The 17649-nt window shown below is 31.8% G+C and overlaps 6 protein-coding genes and 1 non-coding gene across 7 annotated transcripts; 4 read left to right on the top strand and 3 right to left on the bottom strand.

Annotated features, from left to right (window-relative positions):
- Positions 1 to 765: 765 nt before the first annotated feature.
- Positions 766 to 2316, top strand: Kpol_423p17 (Tkp4 protein; the record flags this gene model as incomplete). Its single annotated transcript, XM_001643035.1, has 1 exon — positions 766 to 2316. The coding sequence occupies one exon, from the start codon at positions 766 to 768 to the stop codon at positions 2314 to 2316; it is 1551 nt and encodes a 516-aa protein (XP_001643085.1).
- A 559-nt stretch (positions 2317 to 2875) lies between these two features.
- Kpol_423trna1 lies at positions 2876 to 2947 on the top strand. Its single transcript has one exon. It is a non-coding gene; the product is annotated as a tRNA-His (tRNA).
- A 650-nt stretch (positions 2948 to 3597) lies between these two features.
- Positions 3598 to 8559, top strand: CHC1 (clathrin heavy chain; the record flags this gene model as incomplete). The annotated part of the gene is made up of 1 exon (XM_001643034.1): positions 3598 to 8559. The coding sequence occupies one exon, from the start codon at positions 3598 to 3600 to the stop codon at positions 8557 to 8559; it is 4962 nt and encodes a 1653-aa protein (XP_001643084.1).
- Positions 8560 to 8977: 418 nt separating this feature from the next.
- On the bottom strand, positions 8978 to 10156 carry MIG3 (Mig3p; the record flags this gene model as incomplete). Its single annotated transcript, XM_001643033.1, has 1 exon — positions 8978 to 10156. The coding sequence occupies one exon, from the start codon at positions 10154 to 10156 to the stop codon at positions 8978 to 8980; it is 1179 nt and encodes a 392-aa protein (XP_001643083.1).
- A 4299-nt stretch (positions 10157 to 14455) lies between these two features.
- SMB1 (mRNA splicing protein SMB1) lies at positions 14456 to 14983 on the bottom strand (the record flags this gene model as incomplete). The annotated part of the gene is made up of 1 exon (XM_001643032.1): positions 14456 to 14983. The coding sequence occupies one exon, from the start codon at positions 14981 to 14983 to the stop codon at positions 14456 to 14458; it is 528 nt and encodes a 175-aa protein (XP_001643082.1).
- Positions 14984 to 15397: 414 nt separating this feature from the next.
- CHZ1 (Chz1p) lies at positions 15398 to 15832 on the top strand (the record flags this gene model as incomplete). Its single annotated transcript, XM_001643031.1, has 1 exon — positions 15398 to 15832. One exon carries the CDS (start codon positions 15398 to 15400, stop codon positions 15830 to 15832), a length of 435 nt encoding a protein of 144 aa, XP_001643081.1.
- A 322-nt stretch (positions 15833 to 16154) lies between these two features.
- On the bottom strand, positions 16155 to 16817 carry Kpol_423p12 (Rab family GTPase; the record flags this gene model as incomplete). Its single annotated transcript, XM_001643030.1, has 1 exon — positions 16155 to 16817. One exon carries the CDS (start codon positions 16815 to 16817, stop codon positions 16155 to 16157), a length of 663 nt encoding a protein of 220 aa, XP_001643080.1.
- Between the last annotated feature and the right edge of the window lie 832 nt (positions 16818 to 17649).

Here is a 17649-nt window from a genome sequence, read left to right as displayed (position 1 = left end):
AGAGGAGTTCTTTATACATAAGAGGAATCCCTCTTTTTGGGTAAGGGGGTTTTTTCGCGGGCCTTAAGGTATATATAAGAACTCTGGGATTTGATTTTGGGCAGAGCCCTTGCCATATTCTTCCTTTTGTTTTCCCCAACTGTTTCCTTTTTTTTTGGGGGGTAAGGGGGACCCCATTCTCCGTTTTGCCAATTTGGGAAGATTAATAGATAAGACTCATTGATTTCGGAGGGGAACTTGAATGAGGTTTCAATGCCATAAAGGAGAAGATTCAATATGCTCAGTTTTTGCCAGACATTTGAGGAAGAACCTCAATTGAATTATAATTCCCATCAATTTTTGAGACGACCTTTGATTGAAGAACTATTGTTCCAGACGTTTCTGAGACGGACTTCAAATATGTATCATTACCTTCAAGTGAAGGCTCTGATGAAAAAACTCGGGAATGAGAAAGTATCTGATTTCGAGACGCGTGTAGACTAACATTCACCAACAAACTGGATAGTGGTAAAAAACTTACATATAGATCATGCATTACCATATGCTGATCTACAGGAGGTGAATATATATACCACATCCGTATGAACCGAAGGTGGTTCAAATAAATAAAGCTTTATATGGTTAAAGCAAAGTCCGAAAGAATGGAATGATTACTTAAGAAAATATCTAAATAGTTGATCATTCTATGACTCGGAATATAAATCAAGTATCCATTTTCTAAAGATAGATTTACAGCTCGTAAACTAGAAAAACTATTTAAAACGTATGATGGTATTTGATTTACAAGCAGGTATTCCTCGAAATCAGGTTAGTAAAGAAAAAATCATTCCAGTTCAAACTATTTTTACTGTTAAACGGGATGGCACTCATAAAGCCCGTATAGTTTGTCGTGGTGACCGTCAAACTCCATCCACGTACGGGGTCATTAACACTGATCTGTTACAAATGGATACTTTGAAATTATTGTTAATGATTGCTAACAATAATAGGATGGTGGTACAAACGTTAGATATAAATCATGCATTTTTATATGCTGATTTACAGGAGGTGATCTATATACCACATCCATACGAACCAAACAAAGTGGTTCAACTGAATAAGGCCTTATACGGTCTTAAACAAAGTCCCAAAGAATGGAATGATCATTTAAGAAAATACTTAAATGATTGCTCACTCTTCGATACCGAATATACCCCAGGTTTATTCATGGACAAAGAAAAATTAATAATTATAGCCGTTTATGTTGATGACTGTATTATAGCTGCTAAAGACAATATAATACTAAAAAGGTTTATTAATAAACTAAAAGAAACCTTTGAATTAAAAATAGTCGGAACAATGGATAAAGGCATTCTAAAAACTGATATTTTAGGAATGGACTTAGACTATAACATAACAAAGGGGGAAATATCCTTATCATTGGAAACATACTTAACAGGTATAGAAAATGATTGGATTGATGAATTAAAATATATAAAATATGACAACTCCCCTCATTGGTCAAGCTATAATTACAAAGATGACCTAATCCCAATTCTATCAGAATCAAGGAAAAAGGAAATGACCAAAAAACTCCAAATAATGTCAGGAATAATAAACTATATACTGACGAGATGTCGTTACGATATTGCATTTGCAGCAAACAAATTGGCGAGAATAGTTAACTCACCAAATGAGCAATCAATAAAAATAGCTCATAAAATATTAAAATATCTATTCACTACAAAAAATCAAAAATTAATTTATCTAAGAGAAAATGGAAGCAAACCAATTATAGAAATAATCACAGATGCATCATTAGGTACAGAATGGGATCATAAATCTAGAATTGGTGTCATGGTATGGTATGGCAGAAATTTATATAAAGTTATATCAAGAGCGACAACTTCAATTAGGGAATCTTCCACTGAAGCTGAACTCGATGCCATCTATGAAGGGTACAAGGAAGGAAAATTATTGAAAAAGGTTTTAGAAACAATAAACATTTCAAATAATATAAAAATTAATATATTTACTGACTCAAAACCTGGCATACAGTTTTTAAACAAGAAATATAGATCCAAGAAACGAGATAAATTTCTAGATTTAAAGGTAGCAAAACTTACGGAACAAGTCCGAGAGAATATAATTGCTATAGGAAAGATAACTGGAATATTTAATGTTGCTGACATATTGACAAAACCAGTAACTACTATTCAATTCAAGAAATTGGTTGAATGTTTGGAAAATAAATTGCACCCAGGAGACATTCTTCGTATATCTGAATTAGGAGAATCCGAATCCAAGGACAAGAAGAAGATGTTGATGATCAGTTAAGAAGATCGTAAAAACATGTCTTTACGGAGGTGTGTCAGAATTATGAGGTAACACGTGATATAAACGTATTACGACATTATTCATATAGGATAAAGAAATGTTACTTTACACGAAAGTGTTATTCCTGACGCTGAAAACTTTTCCAACACTGTATATAAGAAATGATGAGATCTTACTTGATACTTATCATATGTACTATATTCCCATGTGTATATTATATACTTTAATACACCGGATCAATATCATCTAATTAAAAATGTCCTTGCAAACAACTAAACAATCAACTACTATTAATGATTCTGTAAAGAATCCACAACCCTCTGATTCTCTACAATAATTTGTTTAACTATGGTGATTTTCGATTTATACTCTCTGTGACGTTCTATAATAATAGATCCATCTTCTATTACGCAATTACTATTGTTGAATAGAATAATTACGTGCGAATGGAAGATACGGATATTGTAGACCATTTCAGGCTGACAGATTATCACTTTCTTGCTTTTAAATCAACTTACTACTTCAGGCAATAAAAAGCAAAAGAACACAAGAAAAACATGCCATCTTAGTATAGTGGTTAGTACACATCGTTGTGGCCGATGAAACCCTGGTTCGATTCTAGGAGATGGCAATTTCTTTTTATAAAATATATATTTTTCCTCTTACCAATTTCAATCACGTGGTTTAAAAGAAAAACAGGAGGTTTCACTACAACTATGCTTTTTGATCTCTAATTTTTTTGTTGACCATCCCCAAGGTTTAAAGACCTCTAACTATTAAGCAATAAGCTTTAAAATAATAATATCACTCAAATAGTCAATGAAAATACTTGTAAAGTTCAGTATTAACTATAATACGGTTTCTGACATGAAGCGTTACCCACTATTATCACATAAGCGACTGAGACTTATAAAAGAAAACATACTCATACTTACCCGGTGTATATGTCAAACACTGACCATATTACCCGACACGTAACAGCTTCAACCATGAAAAATGGAAACACCATAACACCACACCGAATATTCGATCAATTCAATTAAACTTTTCGAAAAGGGGCACTAGTTCATTTTCGAAATAACAAAATAGTGAAATTTTCTAAATTTAATATTGTTAATTTAATCAATTATACAACAGTTTGAAGATAAGTAGTATAATATATTGGGAACTTAATTAAATAAATTGGTTTTTGGGTTTAATTGAAGCTTTTTAATTCAATTGATCAAAAATCTGACAGTTGATAGAAGAGTTGTACTTATATATATCCATATATAATTAAGTATGAGTGACTTGCCTATCGAATTTACCGAATTGGTTGATTTAACCAGTCTAGGGATCTCTCCTCAATCCCTTGACTTTAGGTCGACCACCTTTGAAAGTGATCGTTTCGTTACAGTAAGAGAGACAATTGATGGTGCTAATTCTGTTGCAATTGTTGATCTAGCAAATGGGAATGATGTTACCAAAAAAAATATGGGTGGTGATTCTGCAATTATGCATCCATCACAAATGGTCATCTCTGTCAGAGCCAATGGTACTATTGTACAGATTTTCAATTTAGAAACAAAGTCTAAATTGAAATCTTTTACATTGGATGAACCTGTTTTGTTTTGGAAGTGGTTAAATGAAGAAACTTTAGGTTTTGTTACTGCAAGATCAATCCTTATCTCCAACGTCTTTGATGGCAATGTTAGTGGAAAACCAACTTTATTAACTACAAGACATCAAAATTTAAATAATACTCAAATTATTAATTTTGTAGCAAATAAAAACTTAGATTGGTTTGCTGTTGTAGGTATTTTACAAGAAAATGGCCGTATCGCAGGTAAAATCCAATTGTATTCTAAGCAGCGTAATATTTCTCAAGCTATTGATGGTCACGTAGCAATCTTTTCGGGAATTGTTTTAGAAGGTAACGGTTCCTCCCCTGTACAAGTTTTCGTCACTGGTAACAGAAATGTCACCACTGGTTCAGGTGAATTACGTATCATTGAAATCGATCATGATGCTTCTTTACCAACCCAATACCAGAAAAAGACAATGGAAATTTTCTTCCCACCAGATGCTACCAACGATTTCCCAATTGCTGTTCAAGTTTCTGAAAAGTATGGTGTTGTTTATATCTTAACTAAATACGGGTTCATTCATTTATACGAATTAGAAACTGGTACTAATTTATTTGTTAACAGAATTACAGCAGAATCTGTATTCACAGCTACTGCTTATGATAATAAAAATGGTATTGCATGTATCAATAAGAAGGGTCAAGTCTTGGCTGTAGAAATCTCTACTTCCCAAATTGTTCAATACGTAATTAATAAATTATCAAACGTCACCTTGGCTATCTCTATGGCTCGTAGAGGTGGTTTGCCAGGTGCCGATGATTTATTCCAAAAGCAATTCGATACATTATTATCCCAAGGTGATTACCAAAATGCTGCTAAAGTTGCAGCTTCTTCTCAACAATTAAGAAATCAAAATACCATTAACAGATTGAAAAATGTTCAAGCCACTCCAGGTTCTATTTCTCCATTATTATTATATTTCTCTACTTTATTAGATAATGGTAAATTGAACAGAGAAGAAACTATTGAATTGGCAAAGCCTGTATTACAACAAGATAGAAAACAATTATTTGAAAAATGGTTAAAAGAAGATAAGTTAGAATGCTCAGAAGAATTAGGTGATATCGTTAAACCATTTGATACCACTTTAGCTTTAGCTTGTTACTTAAGAGCAAACTCTCATCCAAAAGTTGTTGCTTCTTTAGCTGAATTGCAACAATTTGATAAAATTTTACCATATTGTGAAAAAGCAGGTTACCAACCAAATTTCTTAGTTTTGATTTCTACTTTAATCAGAACTTCTCCTGATAGAGCTTCGGAATTTACAACTTCTATTTTACAAAACCCAGCTGTTGCCCCACAACTAGATATTGAAAAGATTGCTGACTTATTTTTCTCTCAAAACCACATTCAACAAGGTACTGCTTTGTTATTAGATGCTTTGAAAAGTGATACACCAGATCAAGGTCATTTACAAACTCGTGTTCTTGAAGTTAATTTATTGCATGCACCACAAGTTGCTGATGCTATTCTAGGTAATAACATCTTTTCTCACTATGATAAGCCAACCATCGCTTCCTTATCTGAAAAAGCTGGTCTGTTCCAGAGAGCTTTAGAAAATTATGTTGATATAAAAGATATAAAGAGATGTATTGTTCATACAAATGCCTTACCTGTAGAATGGTTAGTCGCATACTTTGGTAAATTAAATGTTGAACAATCATTGGCTTGTTTGAAGGCTTTAATGGACAACAACATGCAGCAAAATATTCAGATTGTTGTCCAAGTAGCTACTAAATATTCTGATCTAATCGGTTCTCCAGTGTTGATCAAGTTATTTGAAGAATACAACGCTACTGAGGGTTTGTACTACTACTTAGCTTCATTGGTCAATCTAACCGATGACAAAGATTTGGTTTATAAATACATCGAAGCTGCTGCTAAGATGAAACAATATACCGAAATTGAAAGAGTTGTTAGAGATAATAATACTTACGACCCAGAAAGAGTAAAGAATTACTTGAAGGATGCCAACTTAGAGGATCAAATGCCATTGGTAATTGTTTGCGATCGTTTTGGCTTTATTAATGAATTGGTTATTTACTTGTACAATTCACAAAACTTAAAGTTTATTGAATCTTATGTTCAACAAGTCAACCCATCCAAAACTCCAGAAGTCGTTGGTTCTTTAATCGACTTAGATTGTGATGAAAACTTTATTAAGGGTTTGCTTCAATCAGTATTCGGCCAAGTTCCAATCAATGAATTAACCACTGAAGTCGAAAAGAGAAATAGATTAAAGTTGTTATTACCTTATTTGGAACAAAGCTTAGCTCAAGGTAACCAGGAACAATCTGTCTACAATGCATTGGCCAAAATCTATATCGATTCTAACAATGCCCCAGAAAAGTTCTTGAAGGAAAATGATCAATATGACACTATTGATGTTGGTCATTATTGTGAAAAGAGAGACCCATACTTGGCTTACATTGCCTACGATAAAGGCTCCAATGATGACGATTTAATCAGAATTACCAATGAAAACAGCATGTACAAGTACCAAGCTAGATATTTGTTAAAACGTTCTGATCCTTCATTATGGAATAAGGTTTTAGGTGAAGATAATGTTCATAGACAACAATTAATCGATGCTGTTAATTCTGTTGGTATCCCTGAATTGACTGACCCAGAACCAGTTTCAATTACTGTACAAGCTTTTATGACTAACGGCTTAAAATTAGAGTTAATCCAATTATTGGAAAAAATAGTTTTAGAAGACTCTCCATTTAGTGATAACGTAGCTCTCCAAGGCCTATTATTGTTATCTGCAATTAAATATGAACCAAATAAGGTAAGAAGATACATCGAAAAGTTGAAAAATTATGATGCTGATGAAATTGCCTCCTTGTGTATCGAACACGATTTGAAGGAAGAAGCTTTTGAAATATTCGACAAACACGAGTTGTACAACAAAGCCCTAAATGTTTTAGTCGAGAATGTAATGTCTTTAGATAGAGCATACTCTTACGTTGAAAAGATTGATACAAAAGAATTGTGGTCCCAATTAGGTGCTGCTCAACTTGACGGTTTACGTATTCCTGACGCTATCACATCTTACATAAAAGCAGAAGATCCATCTAATTATGAAAGTGTGATTGATGTTGCAGTCGAAGCTGGTAATTATGAGCAATTGATTCCATACTTATTAATGGCTAGAAAAACTTTGAAAGAATCAAAGATCGATGGTTCTTTAGTTTTGGCTTACGCTTCCTTGGACAAGGTCCATGAAATCGAAAACTTGGTTGCCAACTCTAATGCTGCTAATTTGGATGCAGTTGGTGATAAGTTATTGGATATGAAAAACTACAAGGCTGCAAAATTATGCTTCTCAAGCGTTTCTAATTACTCTAAGTTAGCCTTTACTTTGGTCCATATCGGTGACTATCAAAGTGCTGTCGATACAGCTAGAAAAGCTTCTAATATCAAGGTTTGGAAGCTTGTTAACGAGGCATGTGTTGATAAAAAGGAATTCAGACTAGCTCAAATTTGTGGTTTAAATTTGATTGTTCATGCTGAAGAATTAAACGAACTAGTTGAAAAATATGAATCTAATGGTTACTTTGAAGAGTTGATTTCCTTGTTTGAAGCTGGTTTAGGTTTAGAAAGGGCTCATATGGGTATGTTTACAGAGCTATCAATTTTGTATTCGAAATATGAACCTTCAAAAACTTTTGATCACTTGAAGTTGTTCTGGTCAAGAATTAATATTCCAAAGGTAATCAGAGCTGTCGAAGAAGCACATCTATGGCAAGAAGTAGTTTTCTTATATGCCCATTATGACGAATGGGACAATGCCACACTAACCATGATCGAAAAATGTACCAAATCTTTCGATCACGAATACTTCAAGGAAATTATTGTTAAAGTTGCCAATCTTGAAATCTACTATAATGCTATTAACTTCTATGTTAAAAAGCACCCAGCATTATTAATCGATTTATTGTCAGTTTTGACTCCAAGATTAGATATTCCAAGAACAGTTCAAATATTTGCAAAGTCTGATAACTTGCCTTTGATTAAGCCATTCTTGATTAATGTTTTACCAAAGAACAACTCTGTTGTTAACCAAGCATATCATGACTTAATGATTGAAGAAGAAGATCACAAGGCTTTAAAAGACGCTGTTGACTCATATGATAAATTCGATCAAATTGCTCTAGCTGAACGTTTGGAAAAACATGAATTAATTTTCTTCAAAAAAATTGCTGCTTTACTTTACCGTAGAAACAGAAAGTGGGCAAAGAGTTTATCTATCCTAAAAGAAGAGAAGTTATGGAAAGATGCCATTGATACTGCTGCTATTTCTCAGGATTCAAAGGTTGTTGAAGATCTATTTACCTATTTCATCGAGACAGACAACAAGGAAGCTGTTGTAGCATTATTATACACTGCCTATAATTTGTTCAAGTATGACTTCGTTTTGGAAATGTCTTGGTTGAATTCTTTAGAAAACTATACCAAACCCTATGAAATTTCTGTAAAGAAAGAACAAACAGAAGCAATTGAAAAGTTATCTAAACAATTAGGTGACAGAGCCAATGTATCTGATAACAAAAATGCCCCAGGTGAACCACTTATGTTGACTAATGGTATGGGTTACCAACAAACTGGGTTTTAAATTATGATGTAGGTAATGCATACTAGCCGATTTGAGGAGATTAGTTAGTATTGATAAATGAAATGTCTCTCATTGAAATATAGTATATACAACTTTCATACTGAGATCATATTTCTCCTACTGTTAATATGTAACATAATTTTTTATCTATATTAGTAATTAACGAATAATATATTATTTTTAAGTAAAAATAAGAATCTAATTAAGATGTCATTAAAAATATTTTATCTATACATGATCTAAATATGATATATGATGTCTATAAAGGCAGTAGATAAAAGTCTATCCAATAAATAATATGTACGGCCGTCATAATCATACAAATGTAGGTTCCTAGAATGCTAATTGTTCGTTATGTCATAAAATTATAAAATGCTGTGAGTGAATTTTAGGAATATGATATTCTTGAATCTATATTCTATTGTTGGTTTTGAAATTCGTCAATTTCTTTTAATAAACTGCCGATTGGAGGTAACTGAACAATATTTTGTGGTAATTTAACCAAGCTTTCACTTGTATCTGTTTCACTACCATCATCTTCATCATCAGTAGCCAAATGAAATCCAGCTTTACCCATACCTCTAGTTGCTTTCTTGCATAGTGGTGATAATTTTCTTTGAGGAATTCCTCCAAAAAATGAATAGTTTGTAGATGAACTGGTAATTCTTGATTCACTGGTATTTAACATCGATGGAATTGGATTTGAAGTAGAACGTAATCTACTTAGTTCACTTTCCTTGAAAGCAAATGGTAAAGATGTTGTACTTTCTGATGATGATAAATTGTGGTTATAAGATTGAAGATCTACCAATGAACGACCTGAAACTTCATCTTGATTTTGAGATTTTGCCATACCGTGACATTGTAGTAATACTTTGGCTGCCGCCATTGAACTTGTATTGGCTGAAAGCTTTTGTTGAGAATTGTATAATTCTTTGCTTTGTGGTAATTGGAATGGTCTATAACTACTCAATGAAGGGGATATTGGTCTTGAGCCATACATTTCTGAGAGGCTTAAAGAGCTTCCAGATGGTATAGATTTATTGGATAAAGGTTGCATAGTATGGGAGAATGAAGATGGAGAAATAGAATTTATCAATGAAACATTAGAATTGTTTCTGATCAACAGATTAGGTTTTCTTTCATTGTTGGTTGGCATAAATGGTAATAGATTTGGAGATGATACAGAACTTGGGGCAGTTACATTTGAAGTATCAATTGAAATTTTTGGTAACGAAAAATTAACTGAATCATTAGCAGATGAAATAGAAGTGTAGGAGGTAGATTTTTTAATTTCTTTTGCAACTTTTCCCTTTGTCTTCTTCTTCTTTCTAGTTCTTCTTGACAATTCCCCAGTAGAATGGATATTCATGTGTCTTTTCAATTCATCGCTTCTACTGAAACTTTTTGGACAGCCTTGGAAAGTACAAACATGTGGTTTCTCACCAGTATGAGTTCTGATATGTCTTTTTTTATGCTCTAATCTCCTAAAACCTTTAGTACATATTTCACAGATATATGGTCTATTATCAATAGAATTTACCGATCGGGTACCTTCTTGTTGAATTGAATTTGTTGATACCATGACTCTTGCCATTACCGTTTATTTTTGAATTTGAATAAAATTAACTTTACTATGATAAAAAAGAAATAACCCAAGAACAGCTACTTCTCAGATATATATAAGTCTTGGTTCTTAATATGTTTAGATATCTTACTTTATATTTTATATAATTACAAGTAGGTTAGCAGTAAATTAATCCATAAAATACAATTATTTACTGATCTGAGGAGCATTTTTGGGAGATTATATTCTCTGTTCCTCTTTATATATATATGATTATATGAACATATGGACATATTGCAAATGTCAATTTTAACAATGAATAGACTCATCAAATGGATTATTGTAAGCCATGTCTGAACGTCAGTTATGCTAAGTGATTAAGGCAATAATATTTTTTTTCCTTTTAGTGGGTTTCCAAACAATAATTCCTATTAATAATGGAGTATAATGTAGTAGAGCGGAAAAACTACATATCCCGCAAAACACATCGTCGCATAAACTCATGAGAACTCTACGCACACACATAATTGTTTCTCATTGAATTTCCCAATAATTTATCCAATAACCCACACCTCGGAAAAACTATTACAGCAAGAAGAAAAGGAAAAAAGAAAACGACTTGGAATAGAGGACTCTTGCAGCAAACCCAATTAAAAAGGGAAAAGAGAATAACACAAATATATGGATGAAACTCTAACATTATCCTTGAACTACGTAAAAGTATCCATTGACATTGGTTAAGAACTGAAGTTTTGCAACAGGTCTTCAAGAGAAATCCCTAGAGAAGGGATTTCTTTATGTACTATCCTCTATTTCATCCTTGTAAAGAAATTGTTGGAAGGAAACAAATGCAGAGACGAATCACGTACCATGACGATAGAATAATTTACTATTGTCATACAAGCCTGATCCTAAATCTTTTCTTGTTGTTTAGTTTCTTTTGTTTGTTCCACTATAGAGAAATCACTCACGGAAATTTCATAAAAAGGAAAATTGAAAACAAACGTAAGAGAAGAGTAAAACAACAATTTGCTAGGAATAAGACTAATGAAAAAGTTTATCCGTTAAAAATCTATTCCATATTCCTATTGTGGATTTTGATTTATGAGCAGTAAGTTAGATAAAAAATTAATTTAACTTAGAAAGAACTTAATGTACGAGTCCAAAAAAAATGGGAAAAACCTAAAAGGAAAAATAATTCGAAGCTACTCTCCTCCGAGACAGTTGAACCCTCACGGAAGACTCCAAAGGAATGCTTTCCGGCTTTTCTTGTTTGCAATCATTAATGCTACTATTGATTGATTGCTTTGACGAAATACGATACTAAAATTGTCTACATTTTCGTTTTATCAACTTGTCAAAAAAGATATTGTATGTTTTGGATTATAAGAGAGCAAAAAGCAACGCAAAAGAAGAAGAAATCAACGTAGCATTATGCTAAAAGGAAAGAGTTTTGATTTCAACAAACTAGGAAGGGAAGGGGAAAGTACAATGAGCAAAAAAACTGTATCAAAATTTATCCGAAAGCACTGCCTTAATATTTAATATTATTCCGAGCACGTCCATTTCTCTCTTATCAGTGGAATAACTCATGTTCACCCCAAAAACTACAATGTAATAAAAAGAAACTTCAACGCTGGGACTCATGAAACATAGGGAGAAACGAGGAATAACGGCCATAAAACGGGGCCAAATAATTTTTCAGACGGAAAAACTCTTGGGTTAATTTCTTTTTAGTTTTTCCATTGATAGAACTGCGTGCATCTGTTCTTTCGTCATGAGAACTAGGAGATCCTGAAGAAACTGGAATCTGTTGTTGTAGCAAGAATACTCTTTTTTCTTTGACCACTAACAATACCTACCAATTTAAAAAATTGTAGCTATGCTACAATGTAAATTACTGTGTCAAGTTAACGACGGTGTCAAGTTGTTACTTTCAAGATCTATATTACGTGGTGTTGGCATTGCTTTCCCCTCCATCCACGTCTGCTACTATCCCACCTCTCACCTCCCACCTCCCACTCCCACTCTCACCCCCATCAATGTAGATGTAATAGAGGAGAATCACCCATTAATATCACTAATATTCTCTTGGGATTAATTTTTAAATCCATGCATAAATATATTTTCCGATTCTTGTAAATAGTAGGAATGAATTGAAGCTAAAAAGTTCAAACATAATTACTTTATATTATCAGAACGGCAACTTTTATTATGAAAAAATGTGCCTTGGATATCTGTTACTGTGGGTTTTTCCAAAAAATTTAATTCAGATCTTCTTTGCTCCATGGGACTTCATTACGTTTCTTACTATTTATGCATGAATAAACAATTAGAAATATCTTAGAATAACCCGATTCACATAATGTCATAATGCCTCTAAGACTTTTTCTTGGGGTATCTCCTTTACATCTTAGAAGATTTGTATTGACTTGAATTGAGTTGGTAGTAACGCAGAAGTAGATGGCATCCAATTGAATAGTAATATGTTGGATGCCCCCCGCCCCCCCTCCAGTTTCACTTTCTTAAATTGAAATTGATCAATCCACAATCTATCCATCTAACTGATGAATTTACTATTACTTTATTAATCAATAAATGAGACCTCTCAAGCCTACTTCTCCTATTTAATACTGACTGTATCTCATTTTATTGGAATTTTAAGTTCCGACATAATAATTGTTGCATCAATTCCTCTGTGTAATCACAAATACCTTGGTACTGGAGAAAATGCCCACTTTTCAAATGTCTGATTCGACTTTTTTTGTTTCCCGGCTCCACTAATGATGATCAAGAAATTAATCTTATTACTCTTTAATGGGGCTGGTGACATTAGGTTAACAACTATGACCTAATTTCAATCAGTGCAAGCAGTGCAAGGAAAATTTAGTGTCGATTGCTTCGATCTATATTGTAAGATAAATATTGAATTTACTACGTTGTATATTGTTTATGGATTCAATTGGTGGTATTATAGCAATTCTGAGCATTATCTTCTTGTCAACCATCACTTGTATCTCTATCGATGGGGCGGTTTTTTAAAATTAGCTTCGATCTTTAATCGATTTTCCGGTGTCTACAATCAAAAAATGTTGAATTATATTTGGTTCATCTAGTTATCTTGATCCAATGTTACTATAAAGTTAATTATATTTGGATTTAGAAAATATATATCATTGTAAGATTTTAAATTATGGTAAGGTATCCCATACTATTTTGTGTTAAAGTGCATACGTATAGTAGGAATCCATGGAATCTCTTAAGATCTCTAAAGTTCCAGCAATATTTGATGCTCGGAATAATTATTGTCCTCTTATTTATTATTCGTCAAACTTGGTAATCCGTTTTGATTTTAAATATAGACAACCAATCCATTTTAATCCATTTTAATCCATTTTAATTCAATCCAATCCAATCCAATCCAATCCAATCCAATTCATTATGGTTCTTCGTTAAACAAATTTATCTTCTTGAAACACTTAAACAGGGTGTCTCTATTTCTTAATAATAAGATATCTCGTTAACTTGCTCCATTGTTTCTCTTACATCTTATAGGTTACTCTCAGAATGTTTATTGAGGGTTTATTTTAATTCTTTAATTAGAGAGTACACCTATGAAATTTAAGTGAAAAAGTGTGGGTAAGATACGAAGATGATTTTAAATTTAGTTTAATTAGTACTAATGTTACCCACAATTTAAGTTAAGCTTACATGTAGTTCCCCAATTTTCCTGGTTCTGTCTACAAAAAATATCTCGTTTTCTTCTAATTCCCATTTCTTCATATATTGCGGGATATGAAATGTTCATTATTATTTTAGCTCTGTCAGATCTTAAATCTCGGATTAATTATTTAATACATTGTGTATTATTGAAATATATTCAAAAGAATTCTTGAGATATGATATTACTTTTGGTTTTATTATTAATCTTGAATCTGTATTGCCATATCTATTGCCATTTTTATTACCATTACCAATTCCATTTAATTTAATTTCAACACTGTTGGAACAAAATGACGTAATTTTCATGTTAACTCTATATATTCATGTCTTTTGACAATTACTTAATTTATACAAAAGTAATCTATGCCCAACTCAAAATATTTACTACTAATAATTCAAATCAACTTCTTGGATTATTTGAAGGTTATAATAATATCTTTCAGCATTTAATACAATACATTAAGTATCAAAACTATGCGATGAAAGATTTGATATTGATGACAAGAGGACAACTAATGGTTATCTAAATGATATTTATGCTTACCATTGAATTAATTATATTTAATTTAAATGCATCTATACATATGATTGAGTATAGGGTCAAATCTATCTTTTTTTAAAACCTGGAGGAGGTTGAAACTTTCTAGTTTGTAATGAAGCTCCACGATTGTCAGTACTACTAGTAGCACTTGGCATCGAGCTTGTTCCAGATGTACTAGTCGTCTGTTTCTGTACTTTGCCATTGTTCTTATTACTTCTTTTCCTTTTCTGTTTTTGAAGTTGTTTCTCCTGTTTCTTTTCATTTGAAATTCTTTCCCTCTTGCTCAATAGGGGTTTATCCTCTACAACAGTAGAAAGTATATGCTCACCTCTTAATATAGTCAACCCTAATACTCTTTTCTCCACTTTAATGTCCGATGCTGATACATTATTAGTAGACTCTTTTAATTTTTGTAATTGAGTCTTTGGAATTCTTTCTTCGACACAATCTCCTAATACCACATTCATATGTTTATCATAAGCCATTAACTGACCTATGTACACCCTACCATCCGCTGTTATCACCCTAATCCTATAATTTATTAAGTTACCCAATTTACTATCATGTTGAACACTAGCTTTATTATACTTCATCCTACTGTAATATATCAAAATAAACAAACCAAAGCAACCAATATAGTATATACAACCAACCTCTCACTACTAACAGAATATACGGTCTTCAACTAACTTATATACACTAATCTAACCTATATCTGTTCAAAACCATATAGCCATTGTTCATATATTAGTTTTCCAGATGTTAAATATCAATATTTTTTTTTAACCTTCAAATTTAAAGCTTTTTAAAATTTTAAAGGCTGCTACCAATTTGAAAATAAATAAACTAAACAACTAAAGTTTTATAAAGAGATATCTATTTAAAATCGTAGTCTACAATCACACCAAAGAGATATTTAGAGTGTAAATATATTTGCATTTACATAAATATATATATATATATAGATTGATATATCATTCATAAACAGAAGGAATTAAGCAATACAAATGGCTGAAGAATTAAAGGAAAAACGTGAACTAGAAGTGGAGGAAGATAACACAAAGAAAGATAACTCTGACAAGAAATCTAAAGTCAAGAGAAGAAGAAGAAATTATGACGATTTAGATGCAGAGGTCACCAAAGATGAAAAATCTAGAAAGACTAAAAGTGGGAAGTCTGGTAAAAATGGTTCTGATTCCGAATCTGAGGTAGATGATGCCAAATTAGACACTATGATTAGTTTAGAAGATGAACAAGAAGATGATTTAGCTGAAATTGACACTTCAAATATCATCGTCACTGGTAGAAGAACTCGTGGTAAGATTATTGATTACAAGAAGGCGGCAGAAGAATTAGCAGCTGAAGGTAAAATAAGTCTCGATGAAGATGAAGATGAAGATGATGAAGATGCAAAGGAAGATGATGGAGAGTTTGATGAATAGCTGAATTCTTTATAATCAGAGCCGTCCATATATTTTTTCTATTTCCCTAATATATTTTTAATTAATTAGTTAATAATATTGTTGTAATAATTTTAATGAGAAGAAAACCAAAGTTAAATCATGATTCATTTTAAAGTATAATCTAAATATTCATTTCGGTTTATATCTATTTTTGGAGTGCATAAATACAAATATTTATTTATATACATACATATATATATATATTTCAATAAAACACATACGTATATTTTATACATGTGTAAAATTCAAAATAAAGATACAATTAAAACACATATGTATACATGATCTTATAGTTGGAAAATTAACAACAGTTATTTGAGGAAGATTTCTTTTTCTCATTTGGAGCAGGTGTTAGACTGATCGTTGGACCCTTTGGTGCATTCAAAGTATTGTTATTGTTATCTACACCTAAATCCACTTGATGTTTACTAATCATTTGATATATGGAGGTAATCAATTCTCTAAAGGCTTGATCAACATTTTCACTATTTAAAGCACTTGTTTCAGTAAACAATAATTGATTTTCTTGAGCGAATTTCTTAGCTTCATCTGTTGGGACAGCACGTAAATGGCTTAAATCAGATTTGTTACCGATTAAACCAACTGCAACATTATCATCTGCATTTTCTCTCAATTCAGCTAACCAATGATTACAATTTTCATATGACGATTGTTTCGATATGTCGTAAACAATCAATGCACCAACAGCTCCTCTATAGTAAGCAGAGGTAATGGCTCTATAACGTTCTTGACCAGCAGTATCCCAGATTTGTGCTTTAATTTTTTTACCATCAACATCAATTGTTCTTGTCGCAAATTCTACACCAATAGTAGATTTTGATTCCAAATGAAATTCATCAGTAGTGAAACGTGAAAGTAAATTAGATTTACCTACACCGGAATCACCAATCAAAACAATTTTGAATAGGTAATCGTAATCGTAACCGTAATCCTCGTTATTCATCGTGATTTAAAATATATACAAAAACAAAAACAAAAAAATAATTTATTATAACTGAATTCCTTTTTTCCCCTTCTATTAATATCAAGTTTAATCAAAAGTAGAAGATAAAAAATCGAACCTTGTTTCAATAGTTATCTAATAGCTGAAATCCAACTTATCTAATAAAGTTTCTTTCAGTCCAAAAAATAATAAAATAATAAAATTAATAACCAAATCCCACTATATTTCACAGTTAGATCTATAGAATTCCTTTGACAATATTCTGTTATGATGACTTTCTTTCTTTATTGAATGTAAAAGACAAAACTTTTCCTATCCTATGCTATCTTTTTAAAATAACTCAACTTTAACACTAGAGAGAGAGACTCTTGCAATTAATGAATATTTCAAAACCAAAAGAGTATTTAATATAAAATCACTTTATTTAACGTGTTATAACAATAACCATATAATATCTAATAGGACTACGACACGTTAAAACTAAAATATATTAAAATCAATTCTAACAATACAATAATATATTTCGTTTTTAATTTTCTGTATTTATTCCTAACTAAAATTGCTTTTAAAAAGATAATAAATAATCAGTTCCCAGTACTTTAACTACTACGAATGCTGTTCTAAATTTGATATTAAAAGTAATAAGATGAAAAAGTAATTAGAGATTACAATTCTTTTCTTCTAAACCAACAATAAAAAGCAAGAACAAAAGAGACTAATTGTATTATATTGTATAGTATTGTCCCTTGTTGTGATGAATATTCAAAGTGATAGCAATCTTGATATAACGAGTGCAGTCTCCGTTCCAGAGAGTCCTTGATTGTAAATTGAA

The sequence above is a fragment of the Vanderwaltozyma polyspora genome, genomic scaffold (genome assembly GCF_000150035.1).
Source record: "Vanderwaltozyma polyspora DSM 70294 KpolScaffold423 genomic scaffold, whole genome shotgun sequence".
NCBI classification, from domain to species: domain Eukaryota; kingdom Fungi; phylum Ascomycota; class Saccharomycetes; order Saccharomycetales; family Saccharomycetaceae; genus Vanderwaltozyma; species Vanderwaltozyma polyspora.
Note: the sequence above shows the minus strand (reverse complement) of the source record. Positions and strands in the feature narration are given on the sequence as shown.